We start from the raw sequence: 18,910 nt of genomic DNA on the forward strand, positions 1-18,910 counted from the left end.
CTTTTACTAAATAACTAGCATATTAGTTTTCCATCTTTTTATATTGTAGCGAAGAGGATCCTATATAGGAACAGATACAGAACCCAAAACAAGTTGGAGCTACAGCAGTTAGAGTGAAAGACACTGCTGTAGCTTGTCAAGTTTACATTTCACAATTTTCATTTGGCATATTGATTTGTCATTGAAGGTGTTCTATCTGTTATTGAACCTTTAGATCCTATACTGATACCTGTTTGCCTATCTGGTAACATTACAATGTTTCTTAAAAATTAATCTGTTTTTGGAAGAAACACAACTCTCTCGGGCTCAGTGAAAAGATAGCTTTTTGAATAAAATCATTCAGTATTTCTGGTGTATTTCCTGAGATTTATTTGTAGAATCTGTTTGAGATCTCTCTTTATCTAACTCTCATATTGTAGTTGTTAGGGATATTACTAAAAGCTACAAATATTTTACTTTAAAATTTAGACTAGTTGCTTTATTTTGTCTGCCAGACAAGAATTCCTCTATTCATTTTCTGCTAGTGGAATCTTCTTCACAATTTTTTTGAATTTTCAGTTTTTATCTGTTACTCTAGGAGTTGTGATTATAAGGACAAATTTATAGTATTAGTCTTGAACTGTAAATAGCTATGCATATGGTTATCTGTGTTATCATGAAAATCTCCTTTGAAGGCTGTGAGGATATTTCTGCCAATAAAGTTAAGTGTATTTGTGATCACTTGCATAAAGGTGCCAGTTGTACGTACTCAATTAATTTTGTGCAAACGGGATAGCTCTTCTGATATTGATTAAATTATTCACAGAGATGTAACTACAGCTATAGGAAAACTATGCAGCAAATGAAAGCTCTTTAAATCAGGTGAAGAAAAGAGGAGAACAAGAAGAAATCCCCATTTAAAAATCCTTAGAATAAGTAAGTTACTGATTTTTGATAGTAAGAGCACATACCACTAGAGCAAAGGGATGTGATGGCTCTAATAATTCTTGGAAGATGTCTTTGCTTTATGTAAGTATAAGTTAATTGGCTGAGTTACAAGAAATTTCGTGGAATTTAGTGGAGGTCTGGAAAATCTTAGTTTCCCTGAGCTTAAAATTTTATGTTAATGAGTAAGTTTTCACAGGGTTAGTGGTTGAAGGGCTACTGCCCAAAGTGCTAGCATTTACTAAAGATAAAATATTCTGGTACTTGTGAAAGGAAACTACCAAATTACTCATGTATAATTATTGATAAAATTATACCTTTTCAGTTTCAGAAGATTTTAAATATTATTTGTTTTTCACTAATAATAATACTAATAATTTAAAAGTTTAGGAAAATATTTTTTTATGTAGATACTAGGTATACTTCTGCTGAATGTATGTTGTTTTTGTTCTTTTTTTGATAGTCTTGTTAAACATGGGGATGTGTGCTTGGAAGCAGATGAATGTCCATGTTCATGGAAAGGAAAGGAATACTTTCCAGGTGACAAAGTAATTTCTTCCTGTCATACATGGTAAGCAGTGACTGTTTCATTTTAGTTGCTTATTTATGGATTGATTATTCCTCCATGTTTCTGAATCATAAATTTCACACCAGATTCTGGTGAATAGTCTACCCTAATTTTGTATTTATATTTGTTCAAAGAGCTATTAAAATAACACTTTTTTAGGGTTTGTTGTTTCAAGGAACTTGTGTATAACGAGGTAACAGCTATTTGGGAATTTTTTTTAAAAAAAAAAAGCTTGATTTAGAAAAATCATCTTTTTGATTATCAAGGTAATCTAAATTAATGTTCCTAAAGTACAGGTAAAATCCTTCAAATATTACATGTGAGTGATATTTGTTAAAGCTTTTTACTTATTAATTTTCACATTTAGCATTGAATCTGTGTAGTCTAAGGACCCAAAACATAACCCTGTGGCCATAAGTATACATCTGCTATGATGATAAATTAAGGAGAGTACTGAGCAACATCATGTACTGAGCATAGTAACAGATAAATTGGTTGCTGATTTTGTGTGTGGATAAGATAACTCATGGATCAATTGGCTTTTAAAGGAAGTGTTCCAATAGACAAGGGTTGATAGGATCACTCAAATACATGCAGAAACCTATTCCTTTTACTATCCAGTGTTGTAAATGCAGCACATACCCTATAGCTACATTACTCTGCAAAGTTTCCTTGAGCACTCCCAGTAGAACATGGTACACTACCATTTCAATAAGCTTCACAAGAGTTAAGATGTGAAAATATACCACACCTGCACAATCCTGAAACAAACTTGTTTCCTGATAGTCCCCATCTGTTTTCTTTTCTGACCACTGTTGAGTGTTGCAAGCTGGCACTAAGCAGCACTGTTTGTATTACCAGAGCCTCAGAAAAATCAGCTGTACTGCCAAGCATCAAGATACTATGGTAGTGGTGTAGCCTCTAGCTTCTCAGCAGAGCAGTTACTTCCTTTTATTCCCTTCTTTTAGCTTACCAGGAACATTTAAATGATGTCACCTGGTAAACTACTGCTCCTGGCCTGTATAGCTCAGTAATAGCCTAGGAGGGTGAAGGCTTGTCCAGTCAGCACTAGTCACTGCCTTGTCTGGATGTCGTTGCCCCCTCCAGCCTTGTGCTGACTGCCTACCTCTGCCTCTCGTCAGGTCCTCAGTATCTGCTCTAGAAGATATTTGTAGCCCTTTGGTCGACTGGTGAAGCGACTTACAAGCCATCTCCACTGGGCAGGCAGGTAAAGCGACCCGGGTTATTCACCCTCTTATTTCCAAAGGCCTCTCCAGTTGGACCTGGTGTGGGATTGCTTGCATCAGAAAGAACTATTATATCCTATTTAATCTCTATGAGACTTCACCAAAGGCAGCAGCAGTGCAGGCAGAAAGACACTGGATATTTAGCCTTCTCTCTTTCCTTCTGAGGCCAGGCCCATCAATTCATGTACAAATCCTTAAGGTTGTTACGGCTTTTCTAGTCTTCCACGTCCAGAAGCAAAGACACATTAAGTGATAAAGGCTTTTTGGCAATCAGTTGTCCACTGACAGATGGGAAGTCTGCAACAAACTCTGCTTGATACAAAGTGTAGAAAGTCTTTGAAACTGCTGTGTGTGTATGTAGGGGAGTATTTGATATGTCAAGGGAAATGTGCATTTTTGCTCACGCAAAGCATGAGAATACTCCTGTGCAAACAAACCCACTTAGGCACTCATATAGTAGTTATAATTACTTTAGTGTTATTTAGTGCAGAGAAATAGTATGTGTTGATACTAAATATAATCTTATTAATATTTGATGTAGTATTAGCAACATAGTTATTAATCTGATTTGTCCATTGAACAGTAAAATGGCAAATAAAGTAATTTCTTAAATTGGCAAAGCTACCAGTGGAGTGTCAGAAACTTTCAACCCAAGCTTTGGGGTCTGGCTGAACTGTGGTTCTAGGCTTCCCAAGTTTGGTTTTCAGTGCAACTGCCTGATATTGTTTACATGTGCTGGTGACATTAAACACAAAAGGTTATTACACTAACTGAAGGTATCGGAGCAGCATTTTGGTGCTGTGCTGTGCAAGGTAAGAGGGGTGGTGCAGTTAGCTATGCTGGTTTGCTGTCATACATTGAGACCATTGAGCAAATGCTGGTTAGTCTCTGTGGGCTGCTGAATTGGGCCTTCTGTGTTCTTAAATAATTCTTGGAAATACTTTTTTTAAAAAGCTAGTTGAAGTTTGGAATATGCTAATAGCTCTGCTTTTTCAACTAGGACTCACTAGATTCTGACAAACTAAATGTTAGTTTACTTAGTATGAAACAAGACTGGTGCAGAGGACTTTGAAGCCGTTGTGTACCTCTCAAGCCCTTCCTTCTGGCTGTGAATGTGTTAAGACTCCTGGAAAAGAATGTATGCGAAGGAGCTCCCTACTCTTTACGTGTTAAGAAATATTTCTGCATGAGCCCTTAACAGATCAGCATGTGGAGGAGGATTTGAACAGGCCAAGAGTAAAACTAAAACCTAACATCTCACAGAGAGCATGAGAAGCAGTACTTATTCTTTCAGTCCAAACGTAATTTCTATTTGTCTCTCCCTCCATCGGCTTGATTAGGTTCCTGCCTTAGGTACCACTTTGAGGTGACTAGAGTTAGCTGGGTGAGTCCTACTGCCATCTACTTGTGCTTTGGTACAGCAAACACTTTTCAGATGTACTTTTAACTTTAGCCATTTATATATGTAGTTATACAGAACATAAGCAGTGGGCCAAATCAATGATGGGATAAGAGGAGTCTTGGAAAATCTGGAAAATTACTCCAGGTTGGTGCAAGTTGCATGGTAAGGGAGCAGAAGGAAACATGATGCTACTAGTAAATGAAGCTGCCTAGATTTTCTAGATAATTGCTACTCTTTTGAAAACAGTGGTGCTCTGACTTTGTCATATGTGATAGCAATATGAACAGAAGAGGAAAAGTTATACTGAAAAAAAACTTTATACTGCTTGGTGCTTCAGTATGTGAGATGCCAAACATTAGTGATTTATCAAATAATTCCATAAGTCAGATTAATACTTCAGTTGTAAAATGTGAAGCATTCATTTAATCAGGAAATTGAAAATTCAATATTTCTGAAAATAAAGTTAGATTTGTGCTGAAATTGTATCACATGCTGTATTTAGTTTAACTTATATTTATAAAATATACCCGTAGCAAAGCTATACCAGGGCACCAGCTCTGCCGTCTTTATCGATGAAAGTTTTTAAGCGTCCAGGTGATTTAGAAACATAAAAAATAACATTTTAAAAATTGCTTGTCAATACAGGAAATGAAATTCTATCCATTATTTATAAATCTTATGTCATTTCTGAAAACGTTATTTGTATTGTAAGAGGGTGATGCAGAAAGAGACGTAGTTGTCCGGTGCTGCAAAGCCTTGCTGTTAGGCAGTTACAAAGCAAAGGTTATTCAGAAGGGTCTGAACAGTCACTTAGCATATGTGTGATGAAAGCATTTTGATGCTTAACGTGGCCATAGATAGAACTTGAACTATTCTGGAAGCCCCTAAACTGTTAGGCTAGAGTTTGGGGATGGTAATACCTAGGCATCTGAGGGGGGGGGGAAAAAAAAGGCCCGACAACCCAAAACACGGTTCTTTTAAGGAACCTAGGCACCAAAATAGTGCTACTGAAATTTTTCCTGTGCATTTCTGTGAAATTCTCATTCAAGCAGAGAGTGAATAAAGACTGTAGTAATAGAACATGTTGCTTGTTGATTCTAAGATTCAGCTTATATAGAACCAAATGTTCTGTGAGAAACTGAAAAATAAAGCTTTATCCTTGTGGCACGTTATTGATGTGAGTTACTGGACAATAAATTGTATTACCTCTGGTGGCATTTTTTGTTTTCTTGTTTCAACAAAAGAAATGCCCTTTCGGTATCTGTATGTTCCAGAACCTATAAATTCTAACAGGAAGAAACACAGATTGTATGAGTTCAATATATACTTTTTTTTTTTTTCCCAGAGAATCAATTTATATACGCTGCTTCTAGTTAACATTTCAAAATGCTTCTGACTGCAGTTGTCATACTTGCCTGGCTTTTGTTTTTTTGCTTCTCAGTGCAATAGCTGTAATCATTTGTCCATGGTTACACTTGATATTACCATTATTGGTCATACATTTTTCAGCATTTGCCAGCATGGATCGTTTCAATGCACCTTCCATCCTTGCCCATCAATGTGTACTGCGTATGGGGATCGGCATTACAGAACGTTTGATGGACTAACATTTGACTTTGTTGGAACTTGTAAGGTTTACCTGGTTAAGGTGAGACTTTTTTGTAAAGCCTTTGTAAAACTGGATTTTTAAACTACCTATTAAAAACTATCCTTCTACTTATTTTCTATCTATGCATTTTATTGAGTCCTACATACTGTTTTTTAAGCTTTGATAGTGCTCTAGACTTTGAATCATACATAACACAATAATGATATGCTGAGGTTTCTGCTAATTAAACTATGTAACAATATACGTATTTATACTAGTATATTTTAAAGTGTCCAATTTTTTTTTCCTCAGGGTACTTCTTCAACCAGTTTTTCTGTTATCATAGAGAACATTAACTGCTTCAATACTGGAATCATTTGCAGAAAAAACATTTTCATTAATGTTGGAAAATCTTTTTTAATGTTTGATGATGAAACTGGAAATCCCGTAAGTTTCAGTCTTTAACACTGATGAAAAGGTAGCATATGTACTTCTCCAGGTGTTTTTTCCCTTCATTAGCAAAAACTTACTGTGCCACTTAAGTAGCAGAGGTGTAAACATCTTTACTGTGAACGCTGATCAAATCTGGGTTGGTCAATGGAAACATTAAGCAAAATCTTGTCTATATTTCACAAAAATGTTAGATGAGATGATAGTAATTCTTTTGTTTAGACTTAATTCCTGTTTAGCGTCTTAGGAAAAATCTACATATTTTTAACTCAGTGGGAGTTTTGCTGTTAATTCCACTAGAACTAAGAGTTTAGTCTGGTCTGGAATGTATAGGAGGAATACTCCTATATAGCTGTAAAAAATAAATTGCAGTCCCTGGTGTATCCTCCACAGCCTTAATTTCATTTTTGTTTTGACCAAACTGCAAACTCTATTGCTGTAAATATTTAGTGAATTTAGTACTTTTAGTGTAAATAGTACTATTTACAGTTTATAGACTGACTATACAAAGGAAGTTGTGTCTCTTTGTATGAGGTATTGTGTAATTAAACCAGACATCTTAGTCCATGCTACAAATAATTTTGAATCTGATTGTTACTGGATGGAGAGAAGAATGCTTTATGTAAACAAGGTGGCAATCTCTGGACATATTTAGACAATTCCTTATTTCAAGAAGATGCTCCATGCATCTTTATACCTATCTATATTCAAAAAAAGCATGTGGCTAAGACCTTCTCAATGCAATGATGTATAACTAAGTGAAAATCATAACCAGGAACCTTAAGACTAATTTTTTTACCTCACAGATGAACCTTTAACATTTTAATCTTCACTCCATGCTGTTACCCATCCTGTAAATTTGATATAAAATCAACTTTTAAAATAGGAAAAGCATAAAAGTGCAACACAGTTCACAATCAAAATCCAGACTGCTTTTGTTTAACCATTTATCGCTGTGTGGCCTTCTGTCATTTTTTGGACTTCTGTCTGAGAACAGTGTTGTTCATTTTGTTTAGGTGTTTCATTTCCTGTCAAGTGAACATTTTGTGAAGAACTTACTTACTTTATAAGCTATCTTATTTTATTTTGAACAGAGCTTATCTAGTTACATAGATGAACTACAAAAAATACAGTTATGGAAAGCTGGATTTTTCACTGTTGTTCATTTTCCTGATGAACACATCACCATTCTTTGGGATCAGAGGACAACAGTTCATGTACAGATGGGTCATCAGTGGCAGGTAAGTGGAAGTCAACACCCTTATTGCCATTTCTTTGAGGTATTTGTGTAAGTCTTCTTAAGTAGGACATGTTATTCTTCAGAGAATAGACAATGTGTCAGAAATCACGTAGGAGCTCAGTGGCAGAGTCAAGGAGAGAAGCATACAATTAACCTTGCCAATTAAAATATTCCTTCTTGTTTACTTTTTTTTTTTCCCAGTCATTATTTGTTGTCTAACTTCTCTGTAACAACAGAAAGAAATATCTTTGAGGCAACATTCTCCTTCAATACTCGTTCCTTATATGACTAGAGCAGGTGTTATTTTGCTGAAGCATAAAAAAAAGCACATGGCTAGCAAACAGGTCACTCTCTGAACAAAACATCAGCTCCTTTCTCAAAGGCTTGGAGATACTTAGTTGAAAGGGAATAATATTGATGTCAAAATACAATATTTTCCATAGCTTTATTATCAGAAAAAGCTGAACTGTTTTGGCTGAAATTTAACTGAAAAGGATCAAATCCTGACAAATTTATAATTAAGCAACTGAAGACAGGAACTGAAGAAGCAAGTTTTGAAAACAGTCGTGGCTGTTAGTGTTTTGTATCATGTGGAAATATGTTTTTTTATATATATGTATCTTCCTTTCCCAGGGTAAATTGACTGGATTATGTGGAAATTTTGATTTGAAGACAGTAAATGAATTGAGGACTCCAGATAATTTTGAATTAACAAACTCACAAGAATTTGGAAACAGCTGGACATCTGTAGAGGTACCTAGTAAAAAGAATGTGTTTGCTAGTAGATTTTTTGCTGTTACATCATATAACTTATCTAGAATGAAATCAGAAATTTCTTCCTGGAAGTATCAGTCAGACAGCAATGCAAATGGCAGTATCAATGGTCCTTACAGATATCATAATCCATTAAGGATGAGAAAATAATTAACTTTTTTTCTACACAGTGCTATAGCATAGAGAAAAACGCTGTACAATATTCTGAATCTACAAGTGGTTTTGAAGATGATGTTTAAACAGTAGTAATTTTTTTACATAATGGAAGAATTGTGGGTTTAGATTGTGTTGTCAGTTTAGCTGATCTTTCGTAGCTGGGAAATTTTTAGCTGTGAAACCACAGCAATGGAAAGAAAAAATATTCTTTCCATATACTGTAAAGTTAAAAATGGGACTTTTTTTAACATCATGTGTCTAGAGGTGTTCATAGAAATGTTCCTTCCTAGTAGTTAGAATAAAAAGATTGATTTCTGACACTTCTCATGTATGTCATTTGAGTGAACTTTGTTATCTATGTAAGCTAGACTACTCAGTGTAAGGACTGCAGATGAGGTCTGCATGGCAGCTCTGTTTAGGCCTATATGTACGCATGTGTTTTCCTGCTGCTCTCAGACAAATTAAACGTTTCTTCAGATTGTGTACTTTTCCTTTTCTGCAGATTAGCATCCCTGTTTAATTCCATATCTTAGTCTGGCTTTAGTTTCATAAATGATGCATTTGTTTTGTGTTTTACATGTCTTTTTTTAAAAAACAAAACGGTGCTTTCTAAGTTCAAACACAAAGTTTCTCACCTTGATTTTGCTTTCTGGTTAAGTGTGTTGACAGCTCTGACATTCGAAATCCATGCGGTTTGAATCCCATTAGAGAGCCGTTTGCCAAGAAGGAATGTGGAATACTGTTAAGTGAAGCATTTGAAGCTTGCCATCCAGTGGTGAGTTGTGGTCATATATAGATAGATGTGAAAGTGAGCATATCACTAGGGAGAAACTTTACTTTTCAACTCTCATCACTTTAAATCTTCATCTTGTCTTCCATAACATAGTAATTGACTACTACAGCAGAAGAGAACGTGAAGAAAGTCTAACTCATACCTATTCTGATTCTAAAATGTGAATGTTTAACTGGACATATAAGGACTATCTGCACTTTGTTGACCTAGACAGTAAGCTACTTTGGCACCAATTCAGCATTCTACAGTATGGGTAGTCCTATTGGCCCCCGTTGTAATTAATGCAGACAAAGTTATACCTGATTTGTGTTATCTTTTTTTTTTTCATCCCAAGCACTAGTTGCATAAGCATAACCACTTGTTTTATTTTGCTCAAATGTATTACATAGCATGCACATTTTTCAGGCATATTTAAATAAATTGACAGTTTCTTCTAGGCAGTATGAGATGTGAGGAACTCATTCCTGGAAAAAAAATGCACGTATCTTCTCACTCAGGCAACCACCTAAGGAAATAAATGAGCCATACAACATGTTCCGACAGTCTACAGGCTCAGGTTCAGTCGCAGAATGAGGGGGGACTGATTTCCAGAGCTAGGTCTTATATGGAAAGCGACATATCCCAAAATGTTCAGGTATTGAGACTGTGCGCATAGCCTAAAGAGGGTAAGTGTCAGAATGGTTCCTAGGGAGAAAGGAGATTTCATGTGAAAGACAACCAGGAATCTTGCAGGGTTGCTTTGTATATTATTTTGGAAGAAAGTGGAAGCTGATGTTAAAGTTGTATTAGTGTAACATCAGTTTATTCCACTGTATAAGGTAGGTAGCAACTAAGTTCCTCGTAAGTGTGTAAATATTACTCAAGTGTAAATCCATGTAGAATGTGTAACAATTCAATAAGCAAATAAGCATTGACAGTTTTCTTTGAAATTTTGTCACTTAAGACTTCAAAATAATCTAAGGGAAAAATCACAAATTTGTCTGTGAAACTGTCTAATAATATGAAGAGAATGAACCAGTCTCACATGAAAAGAGTTTTCCATCTACTTCATTATTTCTTACATTTTATGTATATCTAACTTTCTTAACACTTCTGAGATATATTGATTTGTGATCAGTTTAGAGAGAGTTTCTCTTATTTCGTAAGCTTCTCTGTAGTTTATTATAATATTACAAAACCATACAAAACACAAGCTCCCATCAGCATCTTAGTATGCATGTTCTTAATGGATCATTGACTTAATTGTGTTACTAAGTACTGTACAAGATTTTGTGTTCTAATAAACTGTTTCTCTTGTGTTTCAGGAAACACTTAAATTAAAATCTTTAATACTTCAAGTCTTATATATTAAATTTTGAAGGAGTCATAGCTTTGTATTGAGGTGATTGTTGCCAGTGTCTAGATGAATATTTTTGATAAGTGATATTTATATTTCCAGATTGACGTCACCTGGTTTTACTCAAACTGCTTGACAGATACATGTGGTTGTAACCAAGGAGGTGACTGTGAGTGTTTCTGTACAAGTGTATCAGCATATGCCCATCAGTGCTGCCAGCACGGAGTTGCTGTAGACTGGAGGTCCCCTAGAGTGTGTCGTAAGTTTACTTAACTAGTGTTGCCAGTGGCTGCCACTGTCTGCATTCATGAGACCCAGACCTGAAAAATCAATCACATTAAGTTACCTGGGGCCATGAATTGAATCACTAAGCCACACTGGTAGGAAGATGAGTGGGTGCCTCTCACTGCCCTCAGTGTTCATTTTGGTCTAGCTGGATTATGTGCTGCTTTCCACATTTGTGGGTGGTACTCTTCTGTTTTTAATTCCTTGTCCTATGATGTGAAAGGAGAAGTCATGGGAAGTCTATATTAGGATATGGCATGTGTCCCTCAAACCAAAGTTACAAAGTTAATAGCTCAAGTAATTTCCATCTTCAGGAGGACTTCACTTCTTAACAGGGTCTAGGAAACATAGCTGCCTTACTACTGCCCCCAGAGTGAGTGTGAAAGATAAAGGTCTCCTGGAGAAAAACAAGTAGATTTTTAAGCAGGACTTTGTCATTACCTTAGTATTCCTATTGAACAATGCTTAGAAGTTGTAAAAAAATCTGAGGCCTTTTTCTATAGCACCTAGTGCAAATGCCTAACAGGAGACAGTCATTTCCCCAAAGATGTGAAAAAAAAGGGCGAGTTAGAAAGAATGGAAGGAAACAAGCATTTTTCTAATGTTGCAATTGCGCAGAGAGAGTATGCCACTTGCTCAAAGCCACACAGCAAATTTGCCGTAGAGCAAGAGGGTTACTCTTAATTGTTGATAGAAATGGTGCGTATGTTTTAATGTGAGCACAGAAAGACAGCAAAGCTTAGTCTTAACCGCTAGAGGTCACAAAAAGACAGCTGTAGGCGTGTAACCTTAGTATTTCCTGCTAGAAAACAATATTTAAATCAGTGTAGTTTAAATTAGTATTTTATTTAAAGCAGTAAAGTAAATATTTGGCAATAATTTTTTTAATAAATGTTTGTGTATGATCTCACGTGGCCAAGTGTTTAGCTTACCTCTTAATCATAAAGGGTAATAGAAAACCTGTTTGTCTGCAGAATGCCTGCAACTGCATTTCTTTTCTTTTTGTTTTTTAGCTTATGATTGTGAATATTTCAACAAAGGTAAGTCCTAAAGGAGCTGACAAAATGTCAATAGAATCTTTGGTTTCCTTATATAAGTCTTAGTACTTTGTATGAAAATAATTGTGTTAATGAAAACAGTTGCAAATGATTATATTATTTAAATAGCCAAGATTCTGTTTTACTGATTTATTTTGTTTTTTCAAAGGGTTTTAATTTCATAATCTCTTTTATTCCTAGGCCTTTCCCCAAAATACGTGTTTAACTAATTTTCTTTTCATTTATGGATCATGATTAAACAATTAAATCATTAAGTAATAAATAGACTATTCAACCCAATAGTACTAGTGGCACTTGCTTAAGGCATGCTGCAGTTCAAAACTGATACCCGAAGGGTCTGTTAAACCACTCACGATCTCCTGTGCAGCCTCCAGACGGAGCTAGCTATTAAAATATTTCAACTTTTTTTGCCCAAAGGGGGAATAACTCTCCATTTAGGTATGTCTGACCTAGCTTTAAGTTCCTGAGCAACAAGCATTGCTGCTGCATTAGAATGGCTCTCAGAGAGAGGTGCAAAACTTCTACAAGGTGCTAGAGTAAACCTTGAAGCTGCAGTGGGTGCTGTACTGCTGTGTTAACACTGGAATCCGTATTCAGACTATTTTAAAGTTATATTGTGAGTGTCTGCATAGTTAGACATGGTATACATACAAGCACTGCAAGCCAGCTTGATGTGAGGAATGGTCAGGACTCCTGGTATTTATTCTATAACTCCTTTTATCAAACTCGTGTAAAAGCCTGTCTATCCAGATGGTTTGTGATATTTTGGTCTTCTGTTAGACTCCGTATTGCAGCAGCTCACCCACAGAAAGACCACGGAGAGGGACTGAGTTTTAATTATAAGAGACTTGTGCAATGTGCCAGGCCCAAATGATATGGCCAAGAGAGTTACATTATCTGATATACTGACTGCTGAAAAGACTTTGAATGGGGTCAAATTGCTAATGCAGTGGAATTTTACCTAAATCACTATTTAAGCCTTTAAATTAATTTAAATAAAGGCCAGTTGAATATAAGAGGTGATTGCAGTTTTACATTTCCTTTTTGCTTTGTTTTGTTTTATAAATGAAATGCAGTCTGATACTAGATAATCTTATTGCAGTTGTAACAGATCAAAAGTGCAGTGCCTCTAACATCTGTGGTAGTAGTGAAGTAAAGTTAGATAATACATACGCTCTTAAAGTCTGTTATTAGTTTTCCTTGTTACTGAATTCTCACTGATGGACATTAGTTGAAATACTGGAGAGCTGTACATGTGACCAGCTTGTAAACAACACAGTTATCATATACTTCTCATTTAATATCTTCCTACTGTTTGCTAATCCAGCTCATCAGTATTCAACATAGGATGTTTTGGAGCTGCCAGTGGAGGGAAAAAAGATCATCTCTATGCTGAAGGTTTTCTTTTCTAGCTCAAATATAGTAGCATTCCCCAGAGTTACCTAGTTTTGGAGACAGGAAGGTTAAGAAACTGTCTTAGACCAGAGAGAGGTTTTCTCTGTGTAACTTTGTCATGAATCCTGAGTGAAATAGTCCCAGTCCTACTAGAAGCAGGAGCAGAAGCCTTTTGTCTTTGATAAGGGGAAATTCTCAGCCGATAGCTGTGGTTTCTGAAGTTTTGGATGGGCCTGAGATATGAGACTTAAACGTATAATAACATTTCCAGAACACTAGATGTTTTAAGTAATTTTTAAAATGTTTTTCAGCTCCCTGCACTGAAGGTAACCAGGTTTCACTGTACATGTTTAGATAGGTATGGTCTTGTGTCCTAACTGGCCACCTATTTGTGCCATTAGACTATAAAACTCTGGTTGTAGTGCAGCCTCTTTAGGCTTTCAAAACTCTTAATAAATTTTAAGATTAGGGAGAATCAGAATAGGAAGGCAGGCAACAAACTGTGTCCAAACTTTTAACCTGTTGGAACAGATTTTAAGGGTCAATAGTACTAGCTGCAACTATCAGCTAAGAAGTTCTGGGACACTTCTACCTTAGATGTACGCTTGCCGTGTCCTGGCTTGTGGGTAAAATGGCAGTGAGGTGAATTGCTCGGGTATGGTCTAAAATGCCTGGTTTTAACAGAGAAGTTTACAAAAATAATTTCAAATAACATTTAGAGATAAACTTCAAAATATTTTTCTGCAGCGAAATTGGAACTAAGTGAGGAGGTGTGACATTGTAAGATTTGTGAAATTACAACTTTGCGTGCTTTTGACTTTTTCTACTTATAGGTAAAATATGACCATTCTTTTGCTTATGATGCTGATTTCTTCCTGTATCACTTCCCAGTGGTTACTTTGCATCTGCACTGTTCAAGGAGTTCTTTGGTACTTGATGACAACAAACTTTTATTCCCTGCAAAATGCCTCGCACTTTGGACACGAATAAAATAGATTTTAAAGAGTAGTAAGAAGTGTATAATCAGTTCAACCATACAAATAAACAATTTAGAGAGATTTAGTGGTCTGTAGAACACTGTTTACTTCTAAATCAAATAACCGAGGAGTCAGCTAACTTTAATAAAGTAACTATGAAACCAAAGTGGATGAGAGGGAGGAAAAAGAGAAATTAATCATGAATCTTGAAAATTGAAACTAGGTATTTTGGACAGTTTTCAGAACAGGTATTTTCTAAATGAGTTTGACTTTGTTTTGGTTGTCATTATAGCTTAGTGCATGGCACCTGGAGCTATTTTCAGAGTGGAGAGACGTGTTTTTATTTATGTGCTGTATCATAGTATTTAGAGCTCAAACATTTGTGACACTTGACATGAAAGGTAATTCTGATTTTTTTTTTTTTTTTTTCTCTCAACAGCTCTGGGAAAGGGCCCGTACAAACTGATCAGCTATCTGGATGGAGAATTTGTAATGGCAGTGAAGCTGGTGGATGGTGTTGTTTTCCCAGTGAGAGAAGAGGAGATTGTTCCTGGACATGCAGTGAGCTTTATGCTGACTTCAGGACTTTATAAACCCAAAGCACATGGTAAAGTCACTGTAACCTAGAGGCTTAAATAAGGCAGAGCTAATTCTGCCCTTGAATACGAGCCTAAGTTTAAGAACAGACCTGGGTCAAAAAATATTTTAGCTGTCAGCTGATTGTGCACCTTAATGTTGTCTGCCAAAATTTTCATTTGGTTGATTTTAATTAGATGAATCAGATACTTCTAGCTGAAAAGCATCAGCCTCCCCCCACGCCCCAGCCTTCAGAAGCACCAAACCAGCGTTGTAGCCCAGTGTTTCAGATATGTGTTGCTCCCTCCACCTTTCCTCTGGCAGAACTGGGACATGGGAAAGGATGGGAGAGAAATGATACAAGAAAAGTTACTCCCTGATTCACTTGCTTTGCCACCATCACTCATTGTCTGCCCACTTGTACAGAGATGCCCATTGGCACTAACCTGATCTGTGTAAGGGTGTGTATACTGCAAGTTTGTCTCCTTCGGGTCCCAACCTAAGTTTCCACTGAAGGAATGTGTTGCTTATTCAGCAGACAAAAGAAGTTTTGCACACCTTCAGACAGGTGGAGAAAGCTTACAAGAATATATTCAGCACTTTGTAACATCGAGTGCTAGAGTTGTCTGCATACGCAATTTTAATGCCCACAGGGCACTTGAGTCTCAATACAGTTTTACTGCCCAGAGTCCCCTGATAGCTCTTCGGACAGCCTGAAGGTGGCTGTCTTTGTGTAATCAAAGAAGGGATATGGGTCAGTTGAAAAAATGACAAGCATTTGATTAGTAATACTGCTGTCTGTAGAACTGACACAAGAACTCATGTAACGGAATATCCAGGGCCACATTTCTTTTATTAGTCATAGTTTTGAGACACTTGTACATTGCATTCAGTTTAGGTTTTGAAAGGGAAGGTCAGTCCTACTTGTTCTATTCCCATATAAAAATATTATTTTTATAATCGGCATTTAACCTGGCAAATGGAATTTGTGCCTTATAGTCCAATTTGAGCAAATGGCATTTCATAATTTGGCTGTGGAGGAGTTTATACAATCAATGTGACATTTTTCATATCCCTGTCTTCATTTATATATGTGCGTTCTTTGGTACCTCAGAAAAATTAATGTGTTTCATCAGTTTCAGGCAAATCGTAGACAGTGGAAAGGTTTGGGCATTGATGTACTGATTGGCTATATGGCAGGTATTATAAATCACACTGACTGTCCATTGTTACTTATCAAATAGCTGCTTGCTAGAGACAATTAATAAAAAGATATTCACAAGTGCTGCTATGTTTTTCAGATTAATTGAGGTTTTTTCACTCAGAAAACAAGTTGGTCTTTCAGAACTGTTATACCAGAATGTGATATTCTGTCTGTTTAATAGAGATCATTTGTTTTCTATGCATTCCTTTTTCAAGAAATGCTACCCAGGCCTGGAGGGTTAGTTGATTTTACAGTAGTTTAATGGCTTTTTTCAAGAGAACAGTGGAGTTTAGAGCAAAATAGAATGAAGTAATTCTGTGAGCAACAGATGCCTGTAACAGGCTCAAGATCTGCCACTCTGCAATTGGTTGTACAGAGGTTTGCTTGAGATCAACAGTACTGTTTTCAGGGTAAGGTATCATATGGGTACGTTTGCCAGAAAAGAGACTTTGCTGTTGACATTCTTAGGGGAAGGGCTAGAGAGGTGACCGCTTAGAAACTAAGACATAAAGCTGTAAGCTGAATGCAAAATACATTTTTATAATTTATTTTTAATGAAAGGCTGAGCTCTTAAGCTAGAAATTCCTGATGGCAAACATTACTTGTAAAGCTAGTTAGATGAAGTTTAACTTTTTATTCAATGAATGACTTAGTGAAGGCTGTAAACTGAAGTTCTGCATGACTGCGGGGCTATATTCCTCTGTCCTGGTATGGGCAAATGTTTTAGTCTGCTTGTATTCCTGTTTGAAATCTGTAGCATATTTAGAAAACTAAATATCCATCAGAATCTAACACTCTGGAATTCCATATACAGTACATTTTCTTACAAGATTCAGGCTATTTTCACTGATAAGGCCAAAGTAAATTTTCATTGCTCATGCTACTAATATCAGTAGTGGTACATCAGAATGAGTTTAGTTTATTATACATATAGCAGCAAGTAAATGAGTTCTGTGTGTTTTTTTCAGATTCCAACTTGATTTCATTTGAAACAGCTGAGAGACCAAACTATTTTCTTCAGTTGGCCTCCAATAATACTCTTGTTCTTTCTAAATGGGAAAAAAGCGAAGAGTTTCACAACAGATCTACATATGTCATTCACAAGAATACATGGCTTTCAGGATACAGTTCCTTTGAGTCATTTGCAAAACCAGGATACTTCATCCACGTTTCAGCCTCTTCAATTGAGCTTTTGAAGTACCATCATTCAGAGGAGTTCAGACTGTCAACCCTTTTTAAACTTGTAGGTAGGTAATTAAAGTTTTATTTTATCAACAGCAGTTTGCTCCCTGTGAAAATACAGGCTAAATGGTGTTGATATTTTCAGAGGTGATGAGATTGCTTACTTCTCCCATGTATCACTGGGAGCTGTGAGTAATCCGAGACACGCAGGCTCAAAATCATCTTCCCTGAGCTTTGTAGTGAGAATGAGATTCTGTTTTCTTCCCAAAAGCCATTAAATAGCCTAACACACGACTTTTGCTATATTTGCCAGCTAGCTTTGGAAATACATAGCCTTAGTGTATAGTTTCTGGGCAATACTTGCTTTGTTAGGTGTCGAGGAAATTCTTAAGGAGTAGAAAATTCATGCTGATGAATAATGAATTCAGAAAGGGAATAGAAAAGAAGTGAATGCATCTTGAAAAGCTAAGGTCGATGGATGATGTTTTCTCCTTCTTTCCCTCTGATTGCTGCCAAGAGAGTTTTCTGTACAGTGCCTTCTCATTGCAAGCTTTGTGGCCTCCTCAGAGGTCATGCTATCCAGTGCTAAGGACATTGCCTGTAGATTACACCTCTCAAACCTCATCTTTTCCATGAAAAACACCTTGACTTTTATGCACATACTCACTCATAGAAGCTCTGCTTTTTGGGATGTTATCCCCTAGTGTTTCAGGTGCAATCTAAGTGGAGATATGTGCCTCTTGGAGATCTAGATGCCTGTTTCTCTACCAGTTTCTTGGACAGTTACAGCTCTTGAATACACAATGTAGACTGCTGTGAGAGTGTTTCTACCTACTTGAGAGATTCCCATTCCTGTAACAGTAGTCCCATTCCACTGAGACATAAGGATCAGAAATGTAGGAGATATACTTAGGACCCCTTCGTAGCAGCTGGATCCAGAAGTTGCTCCTACAAGAACCAATGACAAAAAACAAACATTAAAAAAGTCACTAATAAGTCAAGATCTTTCTTTTTTTAGATTAGCAAGGAAAAAAATAATAAGAATAACTGTTTTCACATATTCTTAAATACTTGGGAACCATGAGCTGAAATGAAGATGGCCTTACAGGTCAACAAGATGCAAGAAGTTATATTGGCCTATAAAATAAAACAAAGCAGATAATTCATGAAACCACCATTTGCCTTAGTGTCTGCTTGTCTTGATACATCAGATACATCAAATGCATTCATATGACTGACTTTATGAACTTCAGTGACAACTACTACTTGCTGAAACCACTGGCCTTTGTGTGGTATATAAAATACCAGTATCACTACAAGTGTTTATTTTTACGTTCTAAAGCTTTTTATTGTGCTGTAGTTTCAAATGCTTTAGTAACTCATTTATTGGTGTAGTGGAAATATTTTAATAGGTGTTATTGGCAATACAATTTTTTAAAATCAGTTCTTCATTCTCTGAAACGGAAATTTTTTTTACAAGCAAAGAAAATTACATAATGCAACAAATGAAGCATGGCCTGGCCATGTTTTACAGTGACCATGTTGAATCTCGGCACAGACAAATCTGAAGCAGGCACTGACTTCTGTGACAGAAGAGGCCAACTGTATGCCTTGTGGAGCTTCTTGTTAGAAAAACATTGAATTAAAGTGTTAATGGTGGCATTGTGAATCTCCCGATGTTTTGTGGTGCATTATGCTGACAGCCTAATGCAGCTGTTGACTGGCACACTCCAACTTCAGAAAAAATGACAGATT

The 18,910-nt window shown here is 36.3% G+C and overlaps 1 protein-coding gene across 1 annotated transcript in view; it reads left to right on the forward strand.

The window, feature by feature from the left end:
• Positions 1 to 18,910, forward strand: part of OTOG (otogelin) — a 106,674-nt gene that overhangs the window by 49,209 nt on the left and 38,555 nt on the right. The window contains exons 24-33 of the mRNA XM_068399159.1: positions 1,388 to 1,495; positions 5,651 to 5,789; positions 6,042 to 6,176; positions 7,274 to 7,420; positions 8,053 to 8,172; positions 9,008 to 9,124; positions 10,581 to 10,737; positions 11,777 to 11,803; positions 14,633 to 14,800; positions 16,942 to 17,220. Coding sequence (XP_068255260.1) covers positions 1,388 to 1,495; positions 5,651 to 5,789; positions 6,042 to 6,176; positions 7,274 to 7,420; positions 8,053 to 8,172; positions 9,008 to 9,124; positions 10,581 to 10,737; positions 11,777 to 11,803; positions 14,633 to 14,800; positions 16,942 to 17,220 — 1,397 coding nt within the window. The remainder of the gene's footprint in view (positions 1 to 1,387; positions 1,496 to 5,650; positions 5,790 to 6,041; positions 6,177 to 7,273; positions 7,421 to 8,052; positions 8,173 to 9,007; positions 9,125 to 10,580; positions 10,738 to 11,776; positions 11,804 to 14,632; positions 14,801 to 16,941; positions 17,221 to 18,910) is intronic.

Source organism: Nyctibius grandis, chromosome 4 (assembly GCF_013368605.1).
Source record: "Nyctibius grandis isolate bNycGra1 chromosome 4, bNycGra1.pri, whole genome shotgun sequence".
Lineage (NCBI taxonomy): Eukaryota > Metazoa > Chordata > Aves > Nyctibiiformes > Nyctibiidae > Nyctibius > Nyctibius grandis.